Raw genomic sequence first — 21881 nt, forward strand, 5'->3', positions numbered from 1 at the left:
CGAATACAGCAAAAGAAACAATCGGATTAAAAAGAAGACAAAATAAAAAATGGATTACCAAAGACACTCTACTACTGATAGAAGAAAGAAAAAAGATCAAAGAAGAAATTCTACAAAAGGAAGGATCGAAAGAAGAGAGGGCACTTGAAAGGAAATACAAGGCAAAAAACGCAGAAGTAAAAAAACAAGCCAGAAAAGATAAAAGAAACTATATAAATGAGATGCTAAATATATCAGAAGAAGCAGCGAAAGAAAACGACTTACGAACACAATATACAATCATACGAAACTTAACAGGAAAAGCACAACGAAATATACGAGAAGTAAAGGATAAACAAGGAAATAGGATAAAAAATGAGAAAGAAATAATACAAAGATGGAAGGAATACTTCGAAGAGATATATGCTAAGCATGAAATAACTCAAATCATAGAAGATGAAGTAGAATCACCAGAGCTAGAAGTGAATATTGGAGAAATTACAATGGAAGAAATTGGAAACACCCTAAAACTACTAAAAAATGGCAAAGCCGCAGAAATCGACAATATACCCATTGACATAATAAAAGCAGACACCGAGCAGTCAGTAGAGATGCTACATACACTTTTGAATAAAATATGGACGGACGAAGAATTGCCAAAGGAGTGGAAAGAGGGATTGATTATAAAAATACCCAAAAAAGGAGACCTGAGCAAATGCAACAATTGGCGTGCAATAACACTACTAAGTGCCACATCCAAAGTGCTGACCAAAATCATTTTGGAAAGATTGAAGCCGGAACTAGATAAAAAACTGAGAAACAACCAAGCAGGCTTCCGTTCCAACCATTCCACTATTGATCACATTTGCACCCTTAGAATTATCTTGGAACAAACAAATGAATGGAATAAAGATATAGATGTGAGTTTTATCGACTTCGAAAAGGCCTTTGACCGTGTAAATAGGGCACAGATGTGGAAAATCCTTAGATTATATGGGATACCACAAAAAATCATAAACTTTATTAAACTCTTCTACGAAGGATACAAAGCCAAACTAGAACATTCAGGTGAAGTAACAGAAGAAATATCCATAGAAAGTGGAGTCAAACAGGGTTGTGTACTATCCCCTACCCTATTTCTTATTATGATAGATTGGGTAATGAGGAAAGTAATCGACGATCGAACAGGCATCAGGTGGAACCTTTTCAAACAGCTAGAAGATCTCGAATTTGCAGATGACATCTGCCTTATAACTGAACACCGAAATCATATGCAAGCAAAAATTGACAAATTGGCACAGTACTCCGACACGATCGGACTTCGAATAAACACAGAAAAAACTAAACTTCTAAAAAAATAATAACCATCCAAATAATAAAATAATGATAAACGCTAAAGAAGTAGAAGAGGTAGACAAGTTCACATATCTGGGATCTGTCATGGAAAGGAGCGGGGGGTGTAAAAAGGATATACAGACGAGAATAACAAAGGCGCAACACGCATTCAACGCTTTAAATAAAATTTGGCAAACAAACGAAATATCGGAAACAACAAAAATTAAAATCTTTAACAGTTGCATTAAAAGTATACTACTCTATGGAGCAGAAACATGGAAACAGGACGAAACTACAACTAAAAAACTACAAACATTTGTAAACAAATCTCTAAGAAAAATCCTGAAAATATACTGGCCAAATAAAATAACTAATACAGAACTATGGGAAAGGACAAAGCAAACTAACGTATCTACTACAGTCAAGGAAAAAAAATGGAAATGGATCGGCCACACTTTAAGGAAAGACCAAAGCAGCATAGCAAGACAAGCACTTGAATACCAACCAGAGGGGAAAAGAAAGAGGGGCAGACCAGACAACAGCTGGAAAAGAACAACAACGAGAGAACACGAAAAAATTGGACTAAGATGGGGCGAAGTCAAAAAGAGAGCAAAAGATAGAAGAGAGTGGAGGGAATTAGTTCACAATTTATCCAGAGAATAAAAACAAAAGAAGATGCGCTGTCCCGGCCAGACAGCAATCTTACACTTTTGGCCAAGAAACGCATAAGCGCCCAATACTCCACAAGGAGGGATGGAACGAGAGAGAGAGTATTTTTTCTGTAAGGCAGTTTTTATCGAGTTGCGGCTTCTTTTTTAATATGTTTACATAAAAATTTTATGGGGATTTTGTTCCTTTAAACCCCCCAAATGTTTGTGTACGCTCCAATTAAACTATCACTGCGATACCACTAGTTAAACAAAATGTTTTTATAACTTTTTTGCCTCTTTGTATTTTTTCGAGAAGGCACCTTTTATCGAGATATGGCTTCTTTTTTAATACGGTTCAAAATATACCTAAAAATGTAAATCATACATAAATTTTCATATTATTACCAAGTCTCCATAATCGTACTTAACCATATACAAATATGTGATGGATTTGACAAATATTCAAAATATCTCGATAAAAACTGACTTTTCGAAAAAGTACTAAGAGCCAAAAAAGTTTTATAAATATTGTGTTTAAGTAATGGTACTACAATAATAATTTAATTGGAACGTACACAAAAGTTTGGGGGGGTTTAAAGGAACTAAACCCCCATAAAATTTTTATAGGTTGTCCAAATTTCACTATAATTTTTTCTTAAGATGCTACTGTCATAAGAATGCCATATGTCCATTTTCAATAAAAAAATCTTTAATTGTTTTCGATATATTGAAAAAAAAAACGATTTTCATTTTGTAACTTCAAAGGGTTGTAACTTTTTTTATATGCACATTTGTACTAAGGTAAGTTAGGTTCAATCCAACTATTTTTGGCCCCAGAATATGTGATTAAATTTATGACCTGTATTTTCGTTACACCCTGTATATTTGGAACAGAAGGTTGAATCAGTGAATACTGAGAGTTGGATTATTTACAAAAATCTCGCCATGATTGACTCCACTGATTTTTAACTCGATGCTTAATAGTGTTAACTAAATCAGATATGCAAAACGATTATTTAAAGTACCATACTCAATAGCTTTTTTAGCCAAACTATCAACATATTCATTATGCGTTAGTCCTATATGAGCCTTAACCCATAAAAAGTTCACTCTTCTTTTATTTTTATGAATTTTAAAAAGGATTTTCTTAATTAGTAGGATATAAATATAGTAAGGTAAATCTACAGTTTAAATAGCAATAAGAACAGAGAGTGAATCGGAAATAATTGTTGCAGATATATCTTCTGATTCTTTAAAATATTGCAGGGCCTCATAAATTGCTATGGCTTCAGCACTGAAGATAGAAAAATCATGGCCTAACATTTTTTCTGTTTTAGTAGTAGGTATGTAAAAGGCACATCCAGTGCCTACTAACGTCTTAGATGCATCTGTATATATATTTACAGAGTCTGGCCAATTATCTAAGAATGTTCTTAAGATGTTAGAGCTAATATCACTGTTTTCATGGTAACTTGGTTTTACTAATGTAACTGTATGTAAAAAAGAATGAAAATCTTCAAGTAGGTTTAGTTATTCGTTAATTTTAAGAAATGTTGCTGGCTAAAAATGCACAGCTCCCAAAGGCCAAAAAAAAGAAGAAAAAAAATCTTACATAACCTTCTATACGACAATGTCAGTTTGACACTAATAGGACAGATGTTTCACACTCTTAAAGACAAAGAGAAACAGTGTAGCCGGTAGCTACTTTGATATGTTTTTTATTTGGCAAAAGCGCTTTCCTGTTAAACTTGACGGTAGCGAAAAAACTAATGTAGGTATTATCAAAGAATACTCCATCCAACAAGAAGCAAAAGCACCTGTCGGCTCCTTTGATATTCAGGGGACAGAAATATCTGTCAGAGAATGGTAGGGGTAATACTTCACACTACACTAAGAAAAGTAATGAGGAATTCGTTCAAAACAGTAGGAAATTTGAGTTACACTGAGAAATAAAAGTAATAATTAAAACTATAGTGTTTTTAAGTTGATCTATTTAATATGAATTGTATTTTTTTTTCTGTAAAATTTAATATAATCCATATATCAATTTTGTACTGATAAGTAAACAGGTTTTAAGTAAAAAATATCGATTTTGACTACGTTTTGTAAATTTATGTAAACGTGATGGATTTTTAATGCCTAATTGAATTTAATAGTTAAATTCAAAATAGAGATTAAATTTTTTATCGATATCTATTACTTTTTTTCGTACTAAAAAACTTGTCAAAATAGATATTTTTGACCCAAGACCTTTGTGCTTAGTACATAATTATACTTTCAAATTTTCTATTAACTTTGTCTTAGGTTGATAACATTTTGAGAAAGTTTCCTTTTGAGAAATTTCTTTGAATGTTTATTGACCTCCAACACCACCATATTCTCGCTGCACGAGGAAACTCTGCGGCTGAGGCTAGAATGACTTTATTCACCTTCGATTTCTTTCTGTGCATCTGAGGTTTCTTCAACAAAGGCCCGGATATATGAGTCAGTTATTAGGCCAGTTATGACTTATACGGCCGAAACAAGACCAGATACAAGCAAACACACAAAAACATCTGGAGACCAACGAAATGAAGGTCTTAAGAAGGACTTCTGGAAAAGGACTACAGGACAGGGTAAGAAGTGAGGAAATCAGACGCATATGTGGGGTAGACAATATAAATACATACCTGGGTAAAGAACAGAAAAGAGTGGACTCAACATATAAGCAGGATGTTTGAATCAAGGATAGTAAGAATAGCCAGGGACAGGTTACCGTTAGGCAGAAGAAGTATAGGATGCCCAAGGAAAGGCTGTAATGACAATTTAGGGACAGAATGAAATGCATAGTTGAAGAAAAACAGGCAGTACTGCCTACATAAAAGAAAGAAAATATTAGATCTAGCATTTAGTTACCTTAACCTGTTTCTTATTTTGTTTCCAATAGGATCCACACCCAATTTTTTCGTATATGCTGATTCCTAACATTATCTTTTCTAGTTATTCGCTAGTTCTAGTTATTAATAACTACGGGTTTAATACGGAACTTAACCTAACCCTAATGAAGCTCTGCTTTCACACAAAATTTTCCAGTTTCAGCTGCATTCGGTCTCTCCAATTGTTACCGTCTGATACATCTCTTATACCACTCTCACATATTCAGCCAGCACTCCTTTCCTACTTATAGTACCAATAGATTTCTGGTAACTCTGCTATATGCCTTCTTAATATTAATAAACACTATGTGCAAGTCGTTCACTTCCACTCATAAGTTTTTCCCTCAGCTGTCATAAAATAAAAATTGATGTTGTGGACCTGCCTTGCATAAATTCAAAATTACTTTTACTTCTAGAACCGTACACTAAATTTTGTTAGATTCCAAATGTATTACGATGACTAAAACTTATTTTGAATAGGGTGCTAAGACAAATACTTAATGATCTGAACAAAATTAAGCAAAATGTTGGTTTACTGGAAATAAAATATGTAATACTCTTGCAAATTAAATAAAACACTAAATAGCTATGTTTAATTTGTATTTATTCTTTACGAATGACATAAATGTTTGAAAATGAATGAAAATGAATCACATAAATGTTTAAACGGAACTTCTCTCATTGCCCTGCGATCGTTTACCTGCTACGATTTCTGGGTACTGAAAAGAGAATTATTTGTTCACGATCTAGTGGGGCATCCCAGTACGAATCACACAAGAAAATCCACCTTTGCGTGGAACCATCACAATGAGAGTTTATTTTAACAATAGATATGTTTAATAGTATTATCCTTTTTTCTACAACTAGAAAAGATTAAACAACATTTAATAAATGATGTATTTTACAAATACATTCACATTATTTGTTAGGTTCAACAAACAGTTGTTAGGGATTAGGTTGAGAAATAAGAAATAATACATGAAACATGGCGGATCGTACATGCGCAAAGAAATTTGGATCGTAAAATAGTCGATGCTTTCGCTTCTTGTTGGATGGAGTATTCTTTGGTATTATGAGGAAACATTTGTTTGTTTGTCGTACCGGTGGGTTATGATATCATTAAATCTATGACGTGAATTCCTAATTGTTTGACTTTTAGTTTACTCTAGCGAAATTCACCTTAAATATAATTTATCCATTTTCAGTAAAGTTAAAGAATATGTGGGAGTCATCTCTTCAAGTGTATGGCAAGGAAGAGCAAGGTTTAAGACTGATGTTGGAAAAGAATGCTACTGAAGATACAAAAACGGCAAAATTATCTAAAAAACGAAGACTGTTGGATGAATGGCATACAGTGTTTTTTGGACCTAAACAGTTGATACCTCAAGATCATGAGACTTATTGGGCTTTGACTGCCGCTGAAAGGGACACGGAAACGTTTATTGCTATAAGGTATGCGTTTACTAACTAAATTTTAATATTGGGTACATAAATGCATTATTGAGCCACGAAGAAAAATCTGTGAAATATTGCCACCTAAAAATTCTCTAAGATATTGACGTTTTTCCCTGATGGTTTGGACCATTTTGTCTGAAAATGATGTAAACCAAATGTAAACACCTTGTTTCTCCCTCTTACTTATTACCCCCACTCTAACACCATCTGACCCACTCTCTCTTTTTCTTGATAAAAACTAACTGCACTAATGAATTCTTAAGAGTCAACAGTAGCGCGTCATCAATATTACTTCGGGAGATAGTAGCACACTTGTTTTCGAAAGTTCTGCGAAACTTTGGCAACAGTGCGTCGCCATTATTTGACGTAACTAATAGTCCAAGAGGCAGCGCTGCAAAATCTCTTTGAATTTACTAAAGCTAGATTTTTCACAGTTAATTACTGTGATTGTGTAAGTAATAGTAAGTAATAGGATTTATTTAGCTTTTTAGCTATTACATTACAAATAAACATTTACATATATTTAAATAACTATAACTTAATGTTGTTCTGAAGCTATTTTCTTGTGGCATTTTTATAATCAAGTATATTCAAATGGGAAATAAGCCACAATTTTACCTAAAAATGATTTTATTAACGTTTCGACGCCCAAGTCGGGTGTCGTTGTCAAAATACAAAATAATACTGATAATAAATAATAATAGTATTATTTTGTATTTTGACAACGACACCCGACTTGGGCGTCGAAACGTTAATAAAATCATTTTTAACTATAACTTAAAAACGAAAAATCAACTAATTCTTAAAATACAATTTTTTTAACCTACTTTTGAAGACTTTAACATTTGGTGAATCTTTTATGCTAGATGGTAGCCTGTTATATATTCTTAGTCCTTCAACAAAAAGAGTTTTTTCCATGGCACTTGTATTGAACCTTTCAATATGATAATTATCAAATCTTAAATTATACTGACCTAACAAAAGTGATCTTTTAATGACATAATTATTGAAGTATTGAGGAGCTTGCTTGTTAATAATTTTAAATATTAACACCAAACATGACTCAGTAATAAGCTGATTAACATCTAAAAAATTTAATGTTTCCAGCATAAAGTTTATAGAGGTATACTTGCTACATCCAAGGACGATTCTCATAGCTTTATTTTGAAGCAACTGCAAACGATATACCTGTTCATTTGAACATGAAATAAACAGTGACGTACAATAATTAAAATGCGGAAATATTATTGTATTATACACAACCTTCCTAGACCATCGGGAAAGCCCTTTAGATATTCTAGAGAAGTAACCGATTTTTTTACCAATTTTTTTACACAGAAAATTTATGTTTGGTAAAATTTAACTGTGGATCAAATAAAATTCCAAGATATTTAATTTCATCTACATAGCTTATTATATCTTCACCTATTTTAATACTAAAATTACCTTGATTAAATTTAGAACAATTTATCTTAGTACCCAAAATTTTTTTACACAGAAAATTTATATGTTTGGTAAAATTTAACTGTGGATCAAATAAAATTCCAAGATATTTAATTTCATCTACATAGCTTATTATATCTTCACCTATTTTAATACTAAAATTACCTTGATTAAATTTAGAACAATTTGTCTTAGTACCCAAAATCCTACACTTAATTTTTTGAGCATTTAGTTTCAATTTATTTGCCATCAACCAATTATTAAGAATATCTAATTCATCATTTATTGTTTGAACTAAATTTTTAAAATCTTGTCCAGAGACAGAAATTAATGTATCATCTGCAAACAGATTACAAATGAATTTTTAAGATAGAGATGTAGATCATTTATATATAAAACAAATAATAATGGTCCAAGAACGCTTCCTTGGGCAACTCCATATATAGTACCTATTTCGTCTGAAATATTATTATTTACTTTAGTTTTTTGACATCTACCGTTTAGATAATTTTCTAGCCATTTGAACACAACTCCAGTTATTCCATAATTTTTGCATTTCGTTAATAACATCTGCCTGTCTATTGTTTCAAAAGCCCTTTTTAAATCTACAAAGACACTAATTACTATTTTACCGTCATCTATATCTTTCTTCCATGCGTTACATACTAACTGGCATGCAGTTTCAGTAGAGTGCCTACATCTAAAACCAGATTGATTTACAAACAGCAAATTATATTCATTTAAATAGTTAAATAAGTGATCATAAACTAATAATTCAATGATTTTTTCAATTATCGGCAGTAAATTAATCGGCCTAAAATCTTCAAACGCCTGTGGTTTACTTATTTTTGGTACAGGTATTATGGTACTACATTTTAATACTGACGGCAGAACTCCTGCTTGCAGGCAGGTATTAACTATGTTTAACAATGGGTAACCAACCACTGAAAATATCCCTTTCAACAGTGACACTGTCAGAATATCGTCACCAGTTGCTTTATTTTTTAAACTACTTACCACTTTATGCAATTTACCAAGTGAAATGATGGGAAAAGGATCAATCTTAGAAACAATATCAAGCTGTATTTCAGAAAAATTTGAGGATCTAGGAATATTTTGAGCAATCCCCTCAATACTATCAAAGTAAAACTTATTTAAGTCTTTAGTAACATTTAACCTACTATCTAATATGCTAAAATTCGATGTATTATTACTACTATTTACAATTTCTTTTAAGTACTCCACATTCTTTTACTGTCATAGCGACATTGATCAAGTTTTTGCTCGTAAAATATTTTTTCCTTTCTTCTAATTAAAGTAACAACTTCATTCCTCTTCCGTTTGTACCGTTGAAAATCTAATGGATTACTCGTATACCGAAATGTTGAAAAACAGATGTCTCTTTCTCTTTGTAAATTTCGTACTTCTTCATCAATCCAATAACTACTATCAGAACGGAATTTATGTTGGGTTGGTGCTATCTTATCCAAACTGCTTCTGATATTATTTAAAAAATATTCATACAAAACGTCAACATTGGTAGACGAATAATTCCAATCTTTTCCAATTAAATCAATGTTAATTGCTTCAATTTTCTCAGGCGTAATATATCAGATACCATTTTTAAATTCTTTTTTGCACAAATATTAATGGACGTACCAATAATGTCGTGATCAGTAAATTTCGGAAAAGTTCGGTCAGTTTCTTGAAGTTTGCAATTTGTGATAATTAGATCTATTAGAGTTCTGGAGTTTGCAGTAATTCGTGTTGGTATTTTAACGATTTGTTTACATCCAGCTGCTTGAATAATATTTAAGAGTTTAGTCCCGACTACAGAAACATTTAACACATTTACATTAAAATCTCCCAACATTACAATGTCATTTGTACACATTTCTTCTAACTCAAATAATTCTTGAATAAAATCAAAAAATACAGCACTAGATCCATTTGGTGATCTATATACACCACCAATAATTAAATGCTTTTGACCAATGGTTACTTTATGAAGTGTGCACCAATACTCCATTTGAATTGAAAATTGTTTCAATTCTCGGTAAATAATATGACTACGTACATAACAGATTACCCCTCCAGTGTGTCTGCTAGTGGAATAATTTACAGAACAATTGTAACCTTTTATCTGGTATTCAGCTTCAACAATATCATTAGTTATGTGAGTTTCCGTTACAACTACAAGAACCGGTTGAAAATCTGTTAGTAACTGTTTTAACTCACAAAAATGGGTTGTTAGACCTTCTATATTAACACTCTTGTGTGGACCAGCACATTCTGCACACACAATATGGGGCACTGTACAGTGTTCGGCTTTATGGTTAAAGCGCCAACACTTAAAACACCGTAACACGTTAATATGTTCGTACAGACGACAACTTTCCCAACCAATGAAGATCTTCTGTTTATTAATTAAGTGCTTAAACACATCTGCAGAGGTTTCAACAATAACACTATAATAATTTTTATTTTTAGGGACGTATTTTTTAATAATTTTTATCTCGTTGGTCGACATCGTTTCTAAGAAATTTTGTTTTTTAATATTATTTAAAAACACAGTTTCATCAACCAGTTCATTTTGTTTAACCCCCGTAATTAGAATTTTTGGGTTTACCATTTGTGGCGTTTCAATATCATATTTCTCCGATAATTCATTAACGGCGGCATGTTGAAGTTTTTGCAATGATTCTTTATCTTCACATTCAATTAGTAATCTACCTTGGCTGACTGGTTTAATTTTAGAGACTGCTACAGAAATATCTGCCGGTTTAATTTTTTGTGCCACTTCATTTTTAGTTTCTTTACTGGTTTGATTAATTTTAGGTTTTATTATCAACGATGACTGCCGTCTTGATACTACAGCTGAATAGGATGCTTTTTTCTTCTGGTCACTATCAACTTTTACAGCTTACATCACTATTTTGGTATCTTCTATTAATGATTCAGTTTTTGTCTCTACACTTTTTATATAACTTATTATTTTAATTCTTTCTTCCAAACTAATGACACAAACATCACAAAACCAGAAAACATTAGGAGAGTCATTAACAGCTTTAATTACTGCGTCCTTAACTGTAACACAATGATAATGATACAAATTTTCGCAGAGTTTACATTTAATTCGTTTTGTATTAACGATAAAATTGTCATCACAATGAGTACATGTACTCGCCATGACGACTAACGACCGACTAATGTGTAGAGAAACATACTGAGGTCGGTCAAGCGAAACGTAGAACAGGGGCTACTGAGAGAGTATCAAAGTTGCTTTCCTACGAAAGTAATTAAATCCATTTACTAAGGCTGAAAATCAGTACACACATTCTAAATTAAATATAAATAAAAGTTATTATAGTCGGTCAGCTGTATGACGGGACAGAGCCGGTCGGTCGGCCCCAGTGAATGTACAGAGTTATTCACTATATTTTGGCCCCCTTGTAAACTGTTTTTACAGAAATAGAAAAAATGTAAAATACAAAAGTTATTCAATTTTTAAATTATGATTTTTTGACATATATATCGTACTAGTGACGTCATCCATTTGGACGTGATGACGTAATCGACTATATTTTTGAATGGGAATAGGGGTCGAGTGATAGCTCATTTGAAAGGTCATTCAATTCCCTATTCAGTAAAATAAACATTAACATGAATAATTATAGAGGGTGTCAAAAAAATTTGTAATGTTTATAGTACTGTATAGAGAATGAATAACCTTTCAAATGAGCTAGCACACGACCCCTATTCTCATTAAAAAAATAGTCGATTACGTCATCACACCCAGATGGATGACGTCACTAGTACGATATATATGTCAAAAAATCATAATTAAAAATCGAATAACTTTTGTATTTTACATTTTTTCTAATTCTGTAAATAAAGCAGTTTAAAAGGGGGTCAAAATATAGTGAATAACCCTGTACATTCATTGGGGCCGACCGACCGGCAGCTGACCGACTATAATAACTTCTATTTATATTCAATTTAGAATGTGTGTACTGATTTTCAGCCTTAGTAAATGGATTTAATTACCTTCGTAGGAAAGCAACTTTGATACCCTCTCAGTAACCCCTGTTCTACGTTTCGCTTGACCGACCGCAGTATGTTTCTCTACACAATCACAGTAATCAACTGTGAAAAATTTAGATTTAATAAATTCAAAGAGATTTTTCAGCGCTGTCTCTCCGTCTATAAGATGAAAGCTGATTATTGACATTATACTCATAGGCGCGCTAAATGGAATTAATAGAAAACAATTTTATTATAAGTAAATAAATATTTATAAAAATAAACCAAAATAGGTGAAGATTTTATTAAAAGTGTGTATTTTGGTTTTTTATTTAAATTTAAAATCCAAATTTTATACTATTGATGATATTTCTTGACTAAAAAAACTTTATATACTCGCATTAGAATTCGAAATATTTTTATGTAAAAGGACCCCACAGAAACCTATGGGAAACGGCTCTGTCAAATGCTCTGAAACTTTGGGTTCTGGTAGTCCTTGATGTGTAGAACAAAAGACTCAATGGGCGCATAGCTCCAAAAATCATGTTTTTAAGATAAAGCCTCTGAAGTTATAGGTACAGTGAGGACGTTTGAGTTGGAATAAATTCATTTCCTCGAGAATGGGCGACTCTAAAAATAAATTACAAATCAGGTCGATTTTTATTTTTAAATTATAATTTTTGGGCATGTGTATCATACTAGTGACGTCATCCATCTGGGCGTGATACGCAATCGATGATTTTTTTTTAAATAAGAATAGGGGTCGTGTGATAACTCATTTGAAAGGTTATTAAATTCTCTATTCAATAATATAAACATTAACAATATTATTTGTACTGGGTGCCCAAAAAATTTTTTTTAATTAAATTAATTGAGACAAAAAGAAGAATGTATATAATTTATTTAATTCGAAATACATTTTACTGTTGTGCGAAAACACGAAAAAAATGTTTATTTGATAAATAAATATTGTTTTTCGCTTAACTTCAATATTAAAGCTGCCACCGATCTGCCTCTTAGTAGTTTGAAGATTTAATTTAAGCGAAAAGCAATGTTTATTTTTCAAATTAACATTTTTCTGTTTTCTTACAGCAGTAAAATGTATTTCGAATTAAATAAATTATATACATTCATCTTTTTGTCTCAATTAATTTAATTCAAAAAAATTTTGGCACCCTGTATAAATAATTATGTTAATGTTTATATCAGTGAATAGAGAATTAAATAACCTTTCAAATAAGCTATCACACGACCCCTTTCGCTTAAATTAAATGTTCAAACTGCTAAGAGGCAGGTGGGTGGCAGCTTTAATATTGAATTTAAGCGAAAAACAATATTTATTTATCAAATAAATATTTTTTCCTGGTTTCGGACAACAGTAAAATGTATTTCGAATTAAATAAATTATATACATTCTTCTTTTTGTCTCAATTAATTTAATTAAAAAAAAAATTTGCGCACCCTGTATAAATAATATTGTTAATGTTTATATTATTGAATAGAGAATCTAATAACTTTTCAAATGAGCTATCACACAACCCCTATTCTTATTTAAAAAATCATCGATTGCGTCATCACGCCCAGATGGATGACGTCACTAGTATGATATACATGCCAAAAAATTATAATTTAAAAATAAAAATCGACCTGATTTGTAATTTATCTCCAGAGTCGCCCATTCTCGAGGAAATGAATTTATCCCAACTCAAACGTCCTCACTGTACCTATAACTTCAGAGGCTTATATCTTAAAACCATGATTTTTTGGAGCTATGCGCCCATTGAGTCTTGTGTTCTACACATCAAGGACTACCAGAACCCAAAGTTTCAGAGCATTTGACAGAGAGCCATTTCCCATAAGGTTTCTGCGGGGGCCTTTACTTACCTCTAAGTAAAACTCACAATAATTAACAATAATCTAATTTTTCAAATAGTCCAACAACTTAGTTCTATTACACAAAAATATAATAAATTATGTAATTATAAATAAACACTACTTCCCTATGGATCAACACTAACGAATTCTTAAAATAGTACACTACTGCACTGAACTGATACAGATAACAGAACAGATAAGAAAATCGTGCTGTTACACTTAGATTCGAAATCCGACGCAGGTTGGTCAAAATGACAGTGACTATTTCTCTATGTTGCCTAATCAGTTATAATAATGTGTTCGATTTCTTGCTAGAGATAAACAATTTTAGTAGTTCCAATGTGACACAAAATCTAGGCATGGGATAAAAAGTTTATTTGAAGAAAGTGTATTTTTTGTTCTTCTTAATGGCGATACAGGCTCGTTTTTTAATATTGTATTTAATTATAGAGTAATTTCCACATACTAACGTATTTCTCAAATTGGGCTCTGTACCGCCATTCTTTACTATATTACGAATATCTGTGCCAAATATCTCGACAAAATATTGAAAATTAAAGCCGCAATTTTGGAACGCGTTTTTTGTTTTGATTACGCGCTACTGTAGTCTTTTAAGCATACAACAATGAGAAAAATAATTCATCATCATTCAACCCGGATCTATCCACTGCTGGATATAGGTCTCGCTCAAGAAAAATAATTACTGTTTTTAATTTTTTTAATTGTGAGTTTATAATCTTGTTTTTTCGTTTCAGGAAAAGTTGGGACACATTCCTAGTATCTCCCACCAATGAGATGGGTTCGAAAATTCCAGTTGGTTGGGTTTTACCAGAACCAAATGAAGGTTGGGCGAAATATTTGTCAAATACTTGATCTGCATTTAGAATTAACCAATATTAGACAGCTTGTTTGCTTTTTTTTATAATTTATTAAAATAAATATGATAGACCTGGATCCCGCATACAAAAAAATTGATTAATAGCAAGCTGAAAATTTGTTAATAGCTTAACGGTGTCTAGTCGGACAAACTTTGATGTATGGGAACACTGGAACAGGGGAAATTTTAATTGTGGAACAGGTTAAAAACCTCCAATCAAAGAACACGTCAAATGACAGGAATCATGTTGGTTAGTAATAGCAGTCTGATTTTTGCATGAGAGTTTAATGAAAGGGTAACAAATCAATTGGATGTTCTGTCCGATAAAATACATGGGACGTTTTCTTAATCTGACATTCCAAATTCTTAAACTGTTCCACAATTAAAACATCCCCTGTTCCAGTGCTCCCGTGTATCAAAGTTTGTCCGACTAGACACCGTTAAGCTATTAACAAATTTTCAGCTTGCTATTATTCAACTTTTTTTTTTGGAACGCGAGATCCAGGCCTATGAGTCTCATTTAATTTGAAGTTGTTTTTATTGTTTCCTTATTTAGTTTAACCGTATCAGGAACTTGATTCTTAACAGCAGCAGTCGACAGAGTCAAAATAGCGATGTTAATGTCCAACATTAACGTATAAATAGCATATCATAACGGATATGCACCGTAAGAAGAAGATATCTGCAGAAGATATAATAAATACAAAAATTCTACTTCTTCTCTCTGGCAAGATATAGGAAGGAAAAGAAGTGCCTCAAAAATTCTTGAACTCTGTAATCGGATTATATATTTCGGTGGTACCTAGCCTTTGTGACCAACATGCGACTTAAAGCGTACAAAATTTGGAGTCTGAATTATGTATTGAATAGTGACACATATACCGCTGAGACTATACTCGAAGAATTCATATTTCTGATTAACACGAGAACTATCACTGAGAAAATTTACACAATTATGTAGAACAACAAAAAGGTTTCATACAACTACAAATCTCAAACACTAATGTACTCTTTCACACACCTTATTTAAAATTATATGGATTGATAAATTAGAAAAAAAGTGCCTTTAAATGAGTATACCGTTGGACTATACAGAGCTATATACATTAAAATTTGCTGATAGGTACCACAGAATACCGGCGTAGGTAAAATATAAGATTACGAGAGGAATAACAAAACGAAGGACGAACAAATAAAATATAAAATCTGAAGAAAATAAAATACCTCAGCATAGGAGAAGAAACTAATAGACCTAATTTTACCTAAAAATCATATCAAATCAAAATAATGGGAATGACAATGTCTAACTTAAAAGCAAGTGTTCGGATACAGGTAGAGAATTCTAGAACTTTTGAGATAAAGGATGGACTTGGACAAGAGAATGGGCTTACGTGCCTCCTATTTAATATTCTCTTAAAAAAAGGCAGTCCGAAAAACACAAATTAGGGACGGAGGTACTATTTACAATAGATGGATATAAATCTTAGCATACCCTAATGACATTGACATAATACGACATAGCAAGTGAGATGTTGAGCAATATTTCCTAGCATTAGAAATAGGCATAGAGTTATATATTAGCATAGAGAGAGTGTCATTCAGAGCGAAGTGACGACACCATCTTTTTTATTTGGATTAGTGCTGTCTCACTCTTACGCATAGTAAAGCTGCTACAGTTGTCCTTCTCTTCCGTGCCTATCTTCACACTAAATGTCATCATAGATTTTCAATACAATGTGTTAGAAAGAGATGCAGCAAACCAGTCCATGAGATCTTGTCGTCAGGAAGCGCGGAAGATAGGCTCCCTCTATGTTAATATATACCTCTATGGAAATAGGGCTTTTCATTCACAGTCATTTATTGTTTCGAACTTATGTCATATGTCGTATAATTCGTGTATAGGTATTAATACTATACACAGATTATACAACATATGACAGAAGCTCGAAACAAATGGCAATCGATGAAAAGCCCTATGGCGGCGAAACAGTCTTTGGAAGATTGGAAGTCATATATTTGAACATTTTGACAGCTTCACAAACCTTGGCTAGTTGGTAACTATTAATAACCTTAAATAGGGCATACTGTGGATCCCAAAAACAATTTCACTATATATATTTACCTACAGCAGTGAGTGAGTCTGTAATTTGAAGCACACCAGATGGACTGTATCGATCAGAAACCGCCAGGATTTGAACTGCCCCGCAATACATGGACGGCGCTGAACAGAATAAGAACAGGTACCGGTAGATGTGCTGGCAGCTTGCATAGATGGGGAAAGGCACTTACATGCCCTGGAATCTTATATGAACAAACTGGGGAATTTCCCCCATCACTTTCACTACGGTCAGCTAATAAAGAGAAATGACAGCCTATCTCGCTCACGAAGACTTTAACCAATCATTTATGTTAACGCCATATCTGAATGTCACAAATAAAATAATCAAACGAGGCTTAACTCGGCAATGTCAATTCTGTCAAAAGTAATGACAATGAAAGTTAGTGGAAATAATTCATGCCCCGCTAACTCTAATAAAAAACATGTAATCGTATTTATTTTCCTTCCGTTTAGTCAGAGGCGCTGATGTCGGCATTGTGATTGGTGGAACATGACTTTTGACAAATCCTGCGCTATCTGTGAATCTGTAATATGTGTTCGTGTTCGTTCGTTCGTTGTCGTTCACTTATTTTATATGCATAGATAAATAATATATAGTATTACCAGATAGATAGGCAACTCACTGTAAAAATTTGGTTCCTTACGCCATTTGCGAGCGATGTGTTAACTAATCACCATTTGGCGGGAAATTCAACTGGACAAGCATTAATTTTATCCGTTTAGCGCCTCTTGCGGGCAATTTCGTTACTAATTAAAATATCTTGATATTTTACAAGAAATAATCTCACCTATATTATTAAAATGAAATACCAAAACTTACTAAGCTTGTTAAAGTATTTTATTTAAATAATATCTAAGTAATACTCATAAATTATTCGGAATTCTCAAGTTGCAAAATATGTTATTTTTGCTGTCAAATTTAGTAAGGAAAAGGGTTATAAAAAAGTTAGACAATTTTTTTCTAAATATAAGTATGTACATGTATTTATTCGTTGTTTCAGATAAAACAGTTATAAACTAATTACTATTTACCCTTACCGGCGCTAGGGTATAAGGCGCCCGCCTGCAAAAGAAGCATAGGTGCTCTTTGGTGTCTTTTAAATTAGTATTTTGTATAGCACCGACAGAAAAAAGTAATTTTTGCGCCCCCCAAAAAGGGGTGCCCGCCTGCAGTGCATCCCTTGCAGGCCCGTTATCGCCGGCCCTGTATTTACCTATGCATTTTCTAACTTTTCTATGATTTGTACACAACAATAATAAACCATGTTTATTTTTTTTATTAACACAACACCAAAGTTCTTTCGCAACTAAAACAAAACTACACACTACACTTTATAAACGAAGGATAAGGAACCAACTGAAATTGAAATTACTAAGAATAAATCGTTACAGATAATACAATAAAAACTGTAAACTAATAGAAAATTATTTGTACTTGCACTAACTCTAGCTGTCATTACTTTTGAAGAATTGACATTGACAATCGAGTTAAGCCTCGTTTGATTATTTTATTTGTGACATTCAGGTATGGTGTTTTAACATAAATGATTGGTTAAAGTCTTCGTGAGCGAGAAAGGCTGTCGTTTCTCTTTATTTAGCTGAGCGGTGTGGAAGTGGTGGGGGAAATTCCCCAATTTTTCCATATGAGATTCCGGGGCATGTTTTATATGGTCGGTTATGTGATGTGTTTGGTGTTTGTGTTTAGTTTGTGTCACCATAAAAAGCTGATATTCAGTCGTGTTTTTTGATATTTTTGTTATTTCATAATCGAGTACCTTTTTAAAGGTAAGTTTTTCTGATTGTAGGTACTGTTTATCCAACAGTTTTAAAATACACATTTTATTTCGCGTTTTGTTGTTGGGTCTAATGGCCGATCAGCTGTTGTGTGCAGCCGATAAATTCAACAAGTAAACATACATTTAATCGAAATTAAATACTCATATTTCTATGTAAAATGTCACATTATTGTATAAATAAATAATTAAGAAACAAAAGTTGTTTGTGTTTTACCTTTATTGTCCACTTGAATAAAATAATATTAAATATTGGAAGTACCGTATGGAGGCTATGGTGTACCTAGCGTGGAGGCTAGATAACGCTACCCTTCCTACCCAATCAACAGCAAGAACGTTTAAAATTTCACACCTATCATGTCGAAGCTACAGACCACTTATGTGGAGGCCAGATTTGTAGTATCCTTCCAATTTTCCAGGTGCTGAAATACGTGACATATTTTTTGAAGGGTAAGATCGCATTCTACCAAATCACACAACACTTTTTTCTATGAAATAATTTTCCATTAGTTTACAGTTTTTATTGTATTATCTTTAACGATTTGTTCTTAGTAATTTCAATTTAAGTTGGTTCCTTATCCTTCGTTGATAAAGTGTAGTTTTGTTTTAGTTACGAAACGAAAGAAGTTTTGTGTTGTGTTAATAAAAAAACTGAACATGGTTTATTATTGTTGTGTACGGTTGTGTACAAATCATAGAAAAGTTAGAAAAATGCATAGATAGGTAAATAGTAATTAGTTTATAACTGTTTTATCTGAAACGAAACAACAAATAAATACACGTAGGTACCTATATTTACAAAAACATTGTCTAACTTTTTTTATATCCCTTTTCCTTACTAAATTTGACAGCAAAAATAACATATACATTTTGTAACTTGGGAATTCCGAATAAGTTATAAGTAGTACTTAGATAGTATTTAAATAAAATACTTTAACAAGCTTTGTAAGTTCTGGTATTTTATTTTAATAATATAGGTGAGATTATTTCTCGTAAAATAAGAAGATATTTTAATTAGTAACAAAAGGGCTTGCAAGAGGCGCTGAACGGATGAAATTAATGCTTGTCCATTTAAATTTCCCGCCAAATGGTGATTAGTTAACACTACGGTCGCATGTGGCGAAAGGAACCAAATTTTTACAGTGAGTTGCCTATCTATCCGGTAATACTATATTATTTATCTATGGGCACTTACTCCTGAGTGTGGCTGTGGTGCGCAACGGCAGACTCCGTCACATTAATGAGGAATGCCCCCGAAGGCGGTACCCTGGAGTTTTCGATGAGTTCCTGAATGCGACAGAATAACTATTTGTATAACAAGGGAGGAAAGTGCTACTTTTCCTCCCGAGAATGAAGTTTACTGCCCGACGCGTAGCGGAGGGCAGTAATCATTCAAGGGAGGAAAAAGCACTTTACTCCCATGTTATACATATGGTTTTTCCACCTTCCTCAAATAACAAGTCATTTTTACTTAATTTATTTATGTAACTAACCAACAAAATTTATTAGAACTAAAACTAACAAGTAGGTACAATATAATTGTCAAATATAAGTCAAATTATTAATGTAAACATTGTTAAATCAGATTAACAATTTACTGTTTTTTACCATTCTGCAAAATACAGAGTGTTTTTAAATAAACGTTGAAAGGTATAAATACTTACGTAATAGAAAATAGATATTGTACAGGGCGTCAATAAGTTATATTTCATGAATGAAATACCATGACGTCACTTTTACGTTTCCTCCCTAGGGAGGAAAAGTACAACTTTGCTCCCTACAATCAGGTCCGGAAAAGTATACTTTCGGTAGAGGTAGGTGGAAAAATGTTTTACATTAATACATTAGATGTTCGTTTGTGATACTTCATGTAACGTTTTATATACTTTTTTTTTAACTTATATGTTCTTATGTATCTATGCCATACGATAAATAAAAAAATGTAATTTGGAATAAATTCAATAGTTTAAATACTAATTGTTTTTTTTTAAATGCTTAGACCTGTCGATTAGTATTTCATATTAACATACAATATTAATGTATACAGGGTGTCCAAATTTAGAGATATGACGTCATCGTTGATTTTCTTAAATGGCAACACTGTCATTTTAATAGCTATTGTGATAGGGTATGTAAAGTTATACATAACTGCAAAATATTAAATTTTTATTCCCTACCATTTACAAGATAATAAAAAATAACAAATTTATGAAAAACAAGAGTCTGTAATTTGGAATAAATTCAATAGTTCAAATACTAATTGGTTTTTTAAAAACGCTCAGACCTGTCGATTAGTATTTCAAATCGACATTGTTTACATACAATAATAATGTATACAGGGTGTCCCAATTTATAGATATGACGTCATCATTGATTTTCTTAAATGGCAACACTGTCATTTTGATATGGTTTGTAAAGTTATACATAGGTAACTGCAAAATATCAAATTTTTATTCCCTACCATTTAGAAGATAAAAAATAACAAAGTTAAACAAAATAACAGAATTTAATTATTGCAATATGCTCATAATTTTGCCCATTGACTATTTGTCAATATCCTAAACGCGATCGAAATTCGTTTTGAACATTATGAGCATTTGCTTAATTGAAATAATTAAATTCAATAATTTGATTACAGTAGAGCGCCGATAATCCGAACTAATTGGTACAGGGGTAGCTCGGATTATCTAACATATGTTCGAAATACAAAGCTCATAAACATAGTACATATGTACATACGTTTTAGTTACAAGGAACAAAACACCTGCATAATAAACAAATATATTGTATGTATTTCTGCATAAAGAAAACAAAAATTTAAACTCTAAAAAAATATGTAATTACATTAATACATACTCGTATAGTACATAATATGTATACGTGAGAGATCAATAGATACATATTGTATGTGTAATAAGTTTAATTTGTTACATGAATATATTTTGAGATCTTTTTCTGAACTACTGTGACTGCACTTTTCTTGATTGAATTTCGGTCCGCGATCATATTTTTTAATTTTATATTTTTTTGCGTTCGGATTACCAGGGTTCGGATTATCGACGCTTGTTTTTCATAACTTTGTTATTTTTTATCATCTTGTAATTGGTAGGGAATAAAAATTTGATATACTACATTCGCTCTCGCGAGATTTTTTGTGACACATTCGGAATAGGAAACATACAACACAAAAATTCCTACATCACACTATTAACTGCTAAAATCAACTGAAATCAACTTTAATCTTTCATTAAAAAAAAGAAGAATTATTAGAAATAGTGGGAGTGTCTACTAATCTCATAAAATTTTGTGAAGTTTATCTCTACAAAATATTTTTATTTTGTACAATAAATAATTTTCTCATTTGTTATTAATACATTATAATGGTGCAAATAAATAATTATTGATTGGCGTAAGGTT

General features: G+C 32.1%; 1 protein-coding gene across 1 annotated transcript in view; it reads left to right on the plus strand.

Annotated features, from left to right (window-relative positions):
* The window catches only part of LOC114333402 (programmed cell death protein 7), a 37425-nt gene extending 22349 nt beyond the window's left edge, over nt 1-15076 (plus strand). Inside the window, exons 4-5 of the mRNA XM_028283266.2 lie at nt 6085-6331; nt 14431-15076. Of these exons, the coding sequence (XP_028139067.1) occupies nt 6085-6331; nt 14431-14548 (365 nt within the window). The 3' untranslated portion in view covers nt 14549-15076. The remainder of the gene's footprint in view (nt 1-6084; nt 6332-14430) is intronic.
* Nucleotides 15077-21881: the final 6805 nt, after the last annotated feature.

The sequence above is a fragment of the Diabrotica virgifera genome, chromosome 6 (genome assembly GCF_917563875.1).
Source record: "Diabrotica virgifera virgifera chromosome 6, PGI_DIABVI_V3a".
Lineage (NCBI taxonomy): Eukaryota > Metazoa > Arthropoda > Insecta > Coleoptera > Chrysomelidae > Diabrotica > Diabrotica virgifera.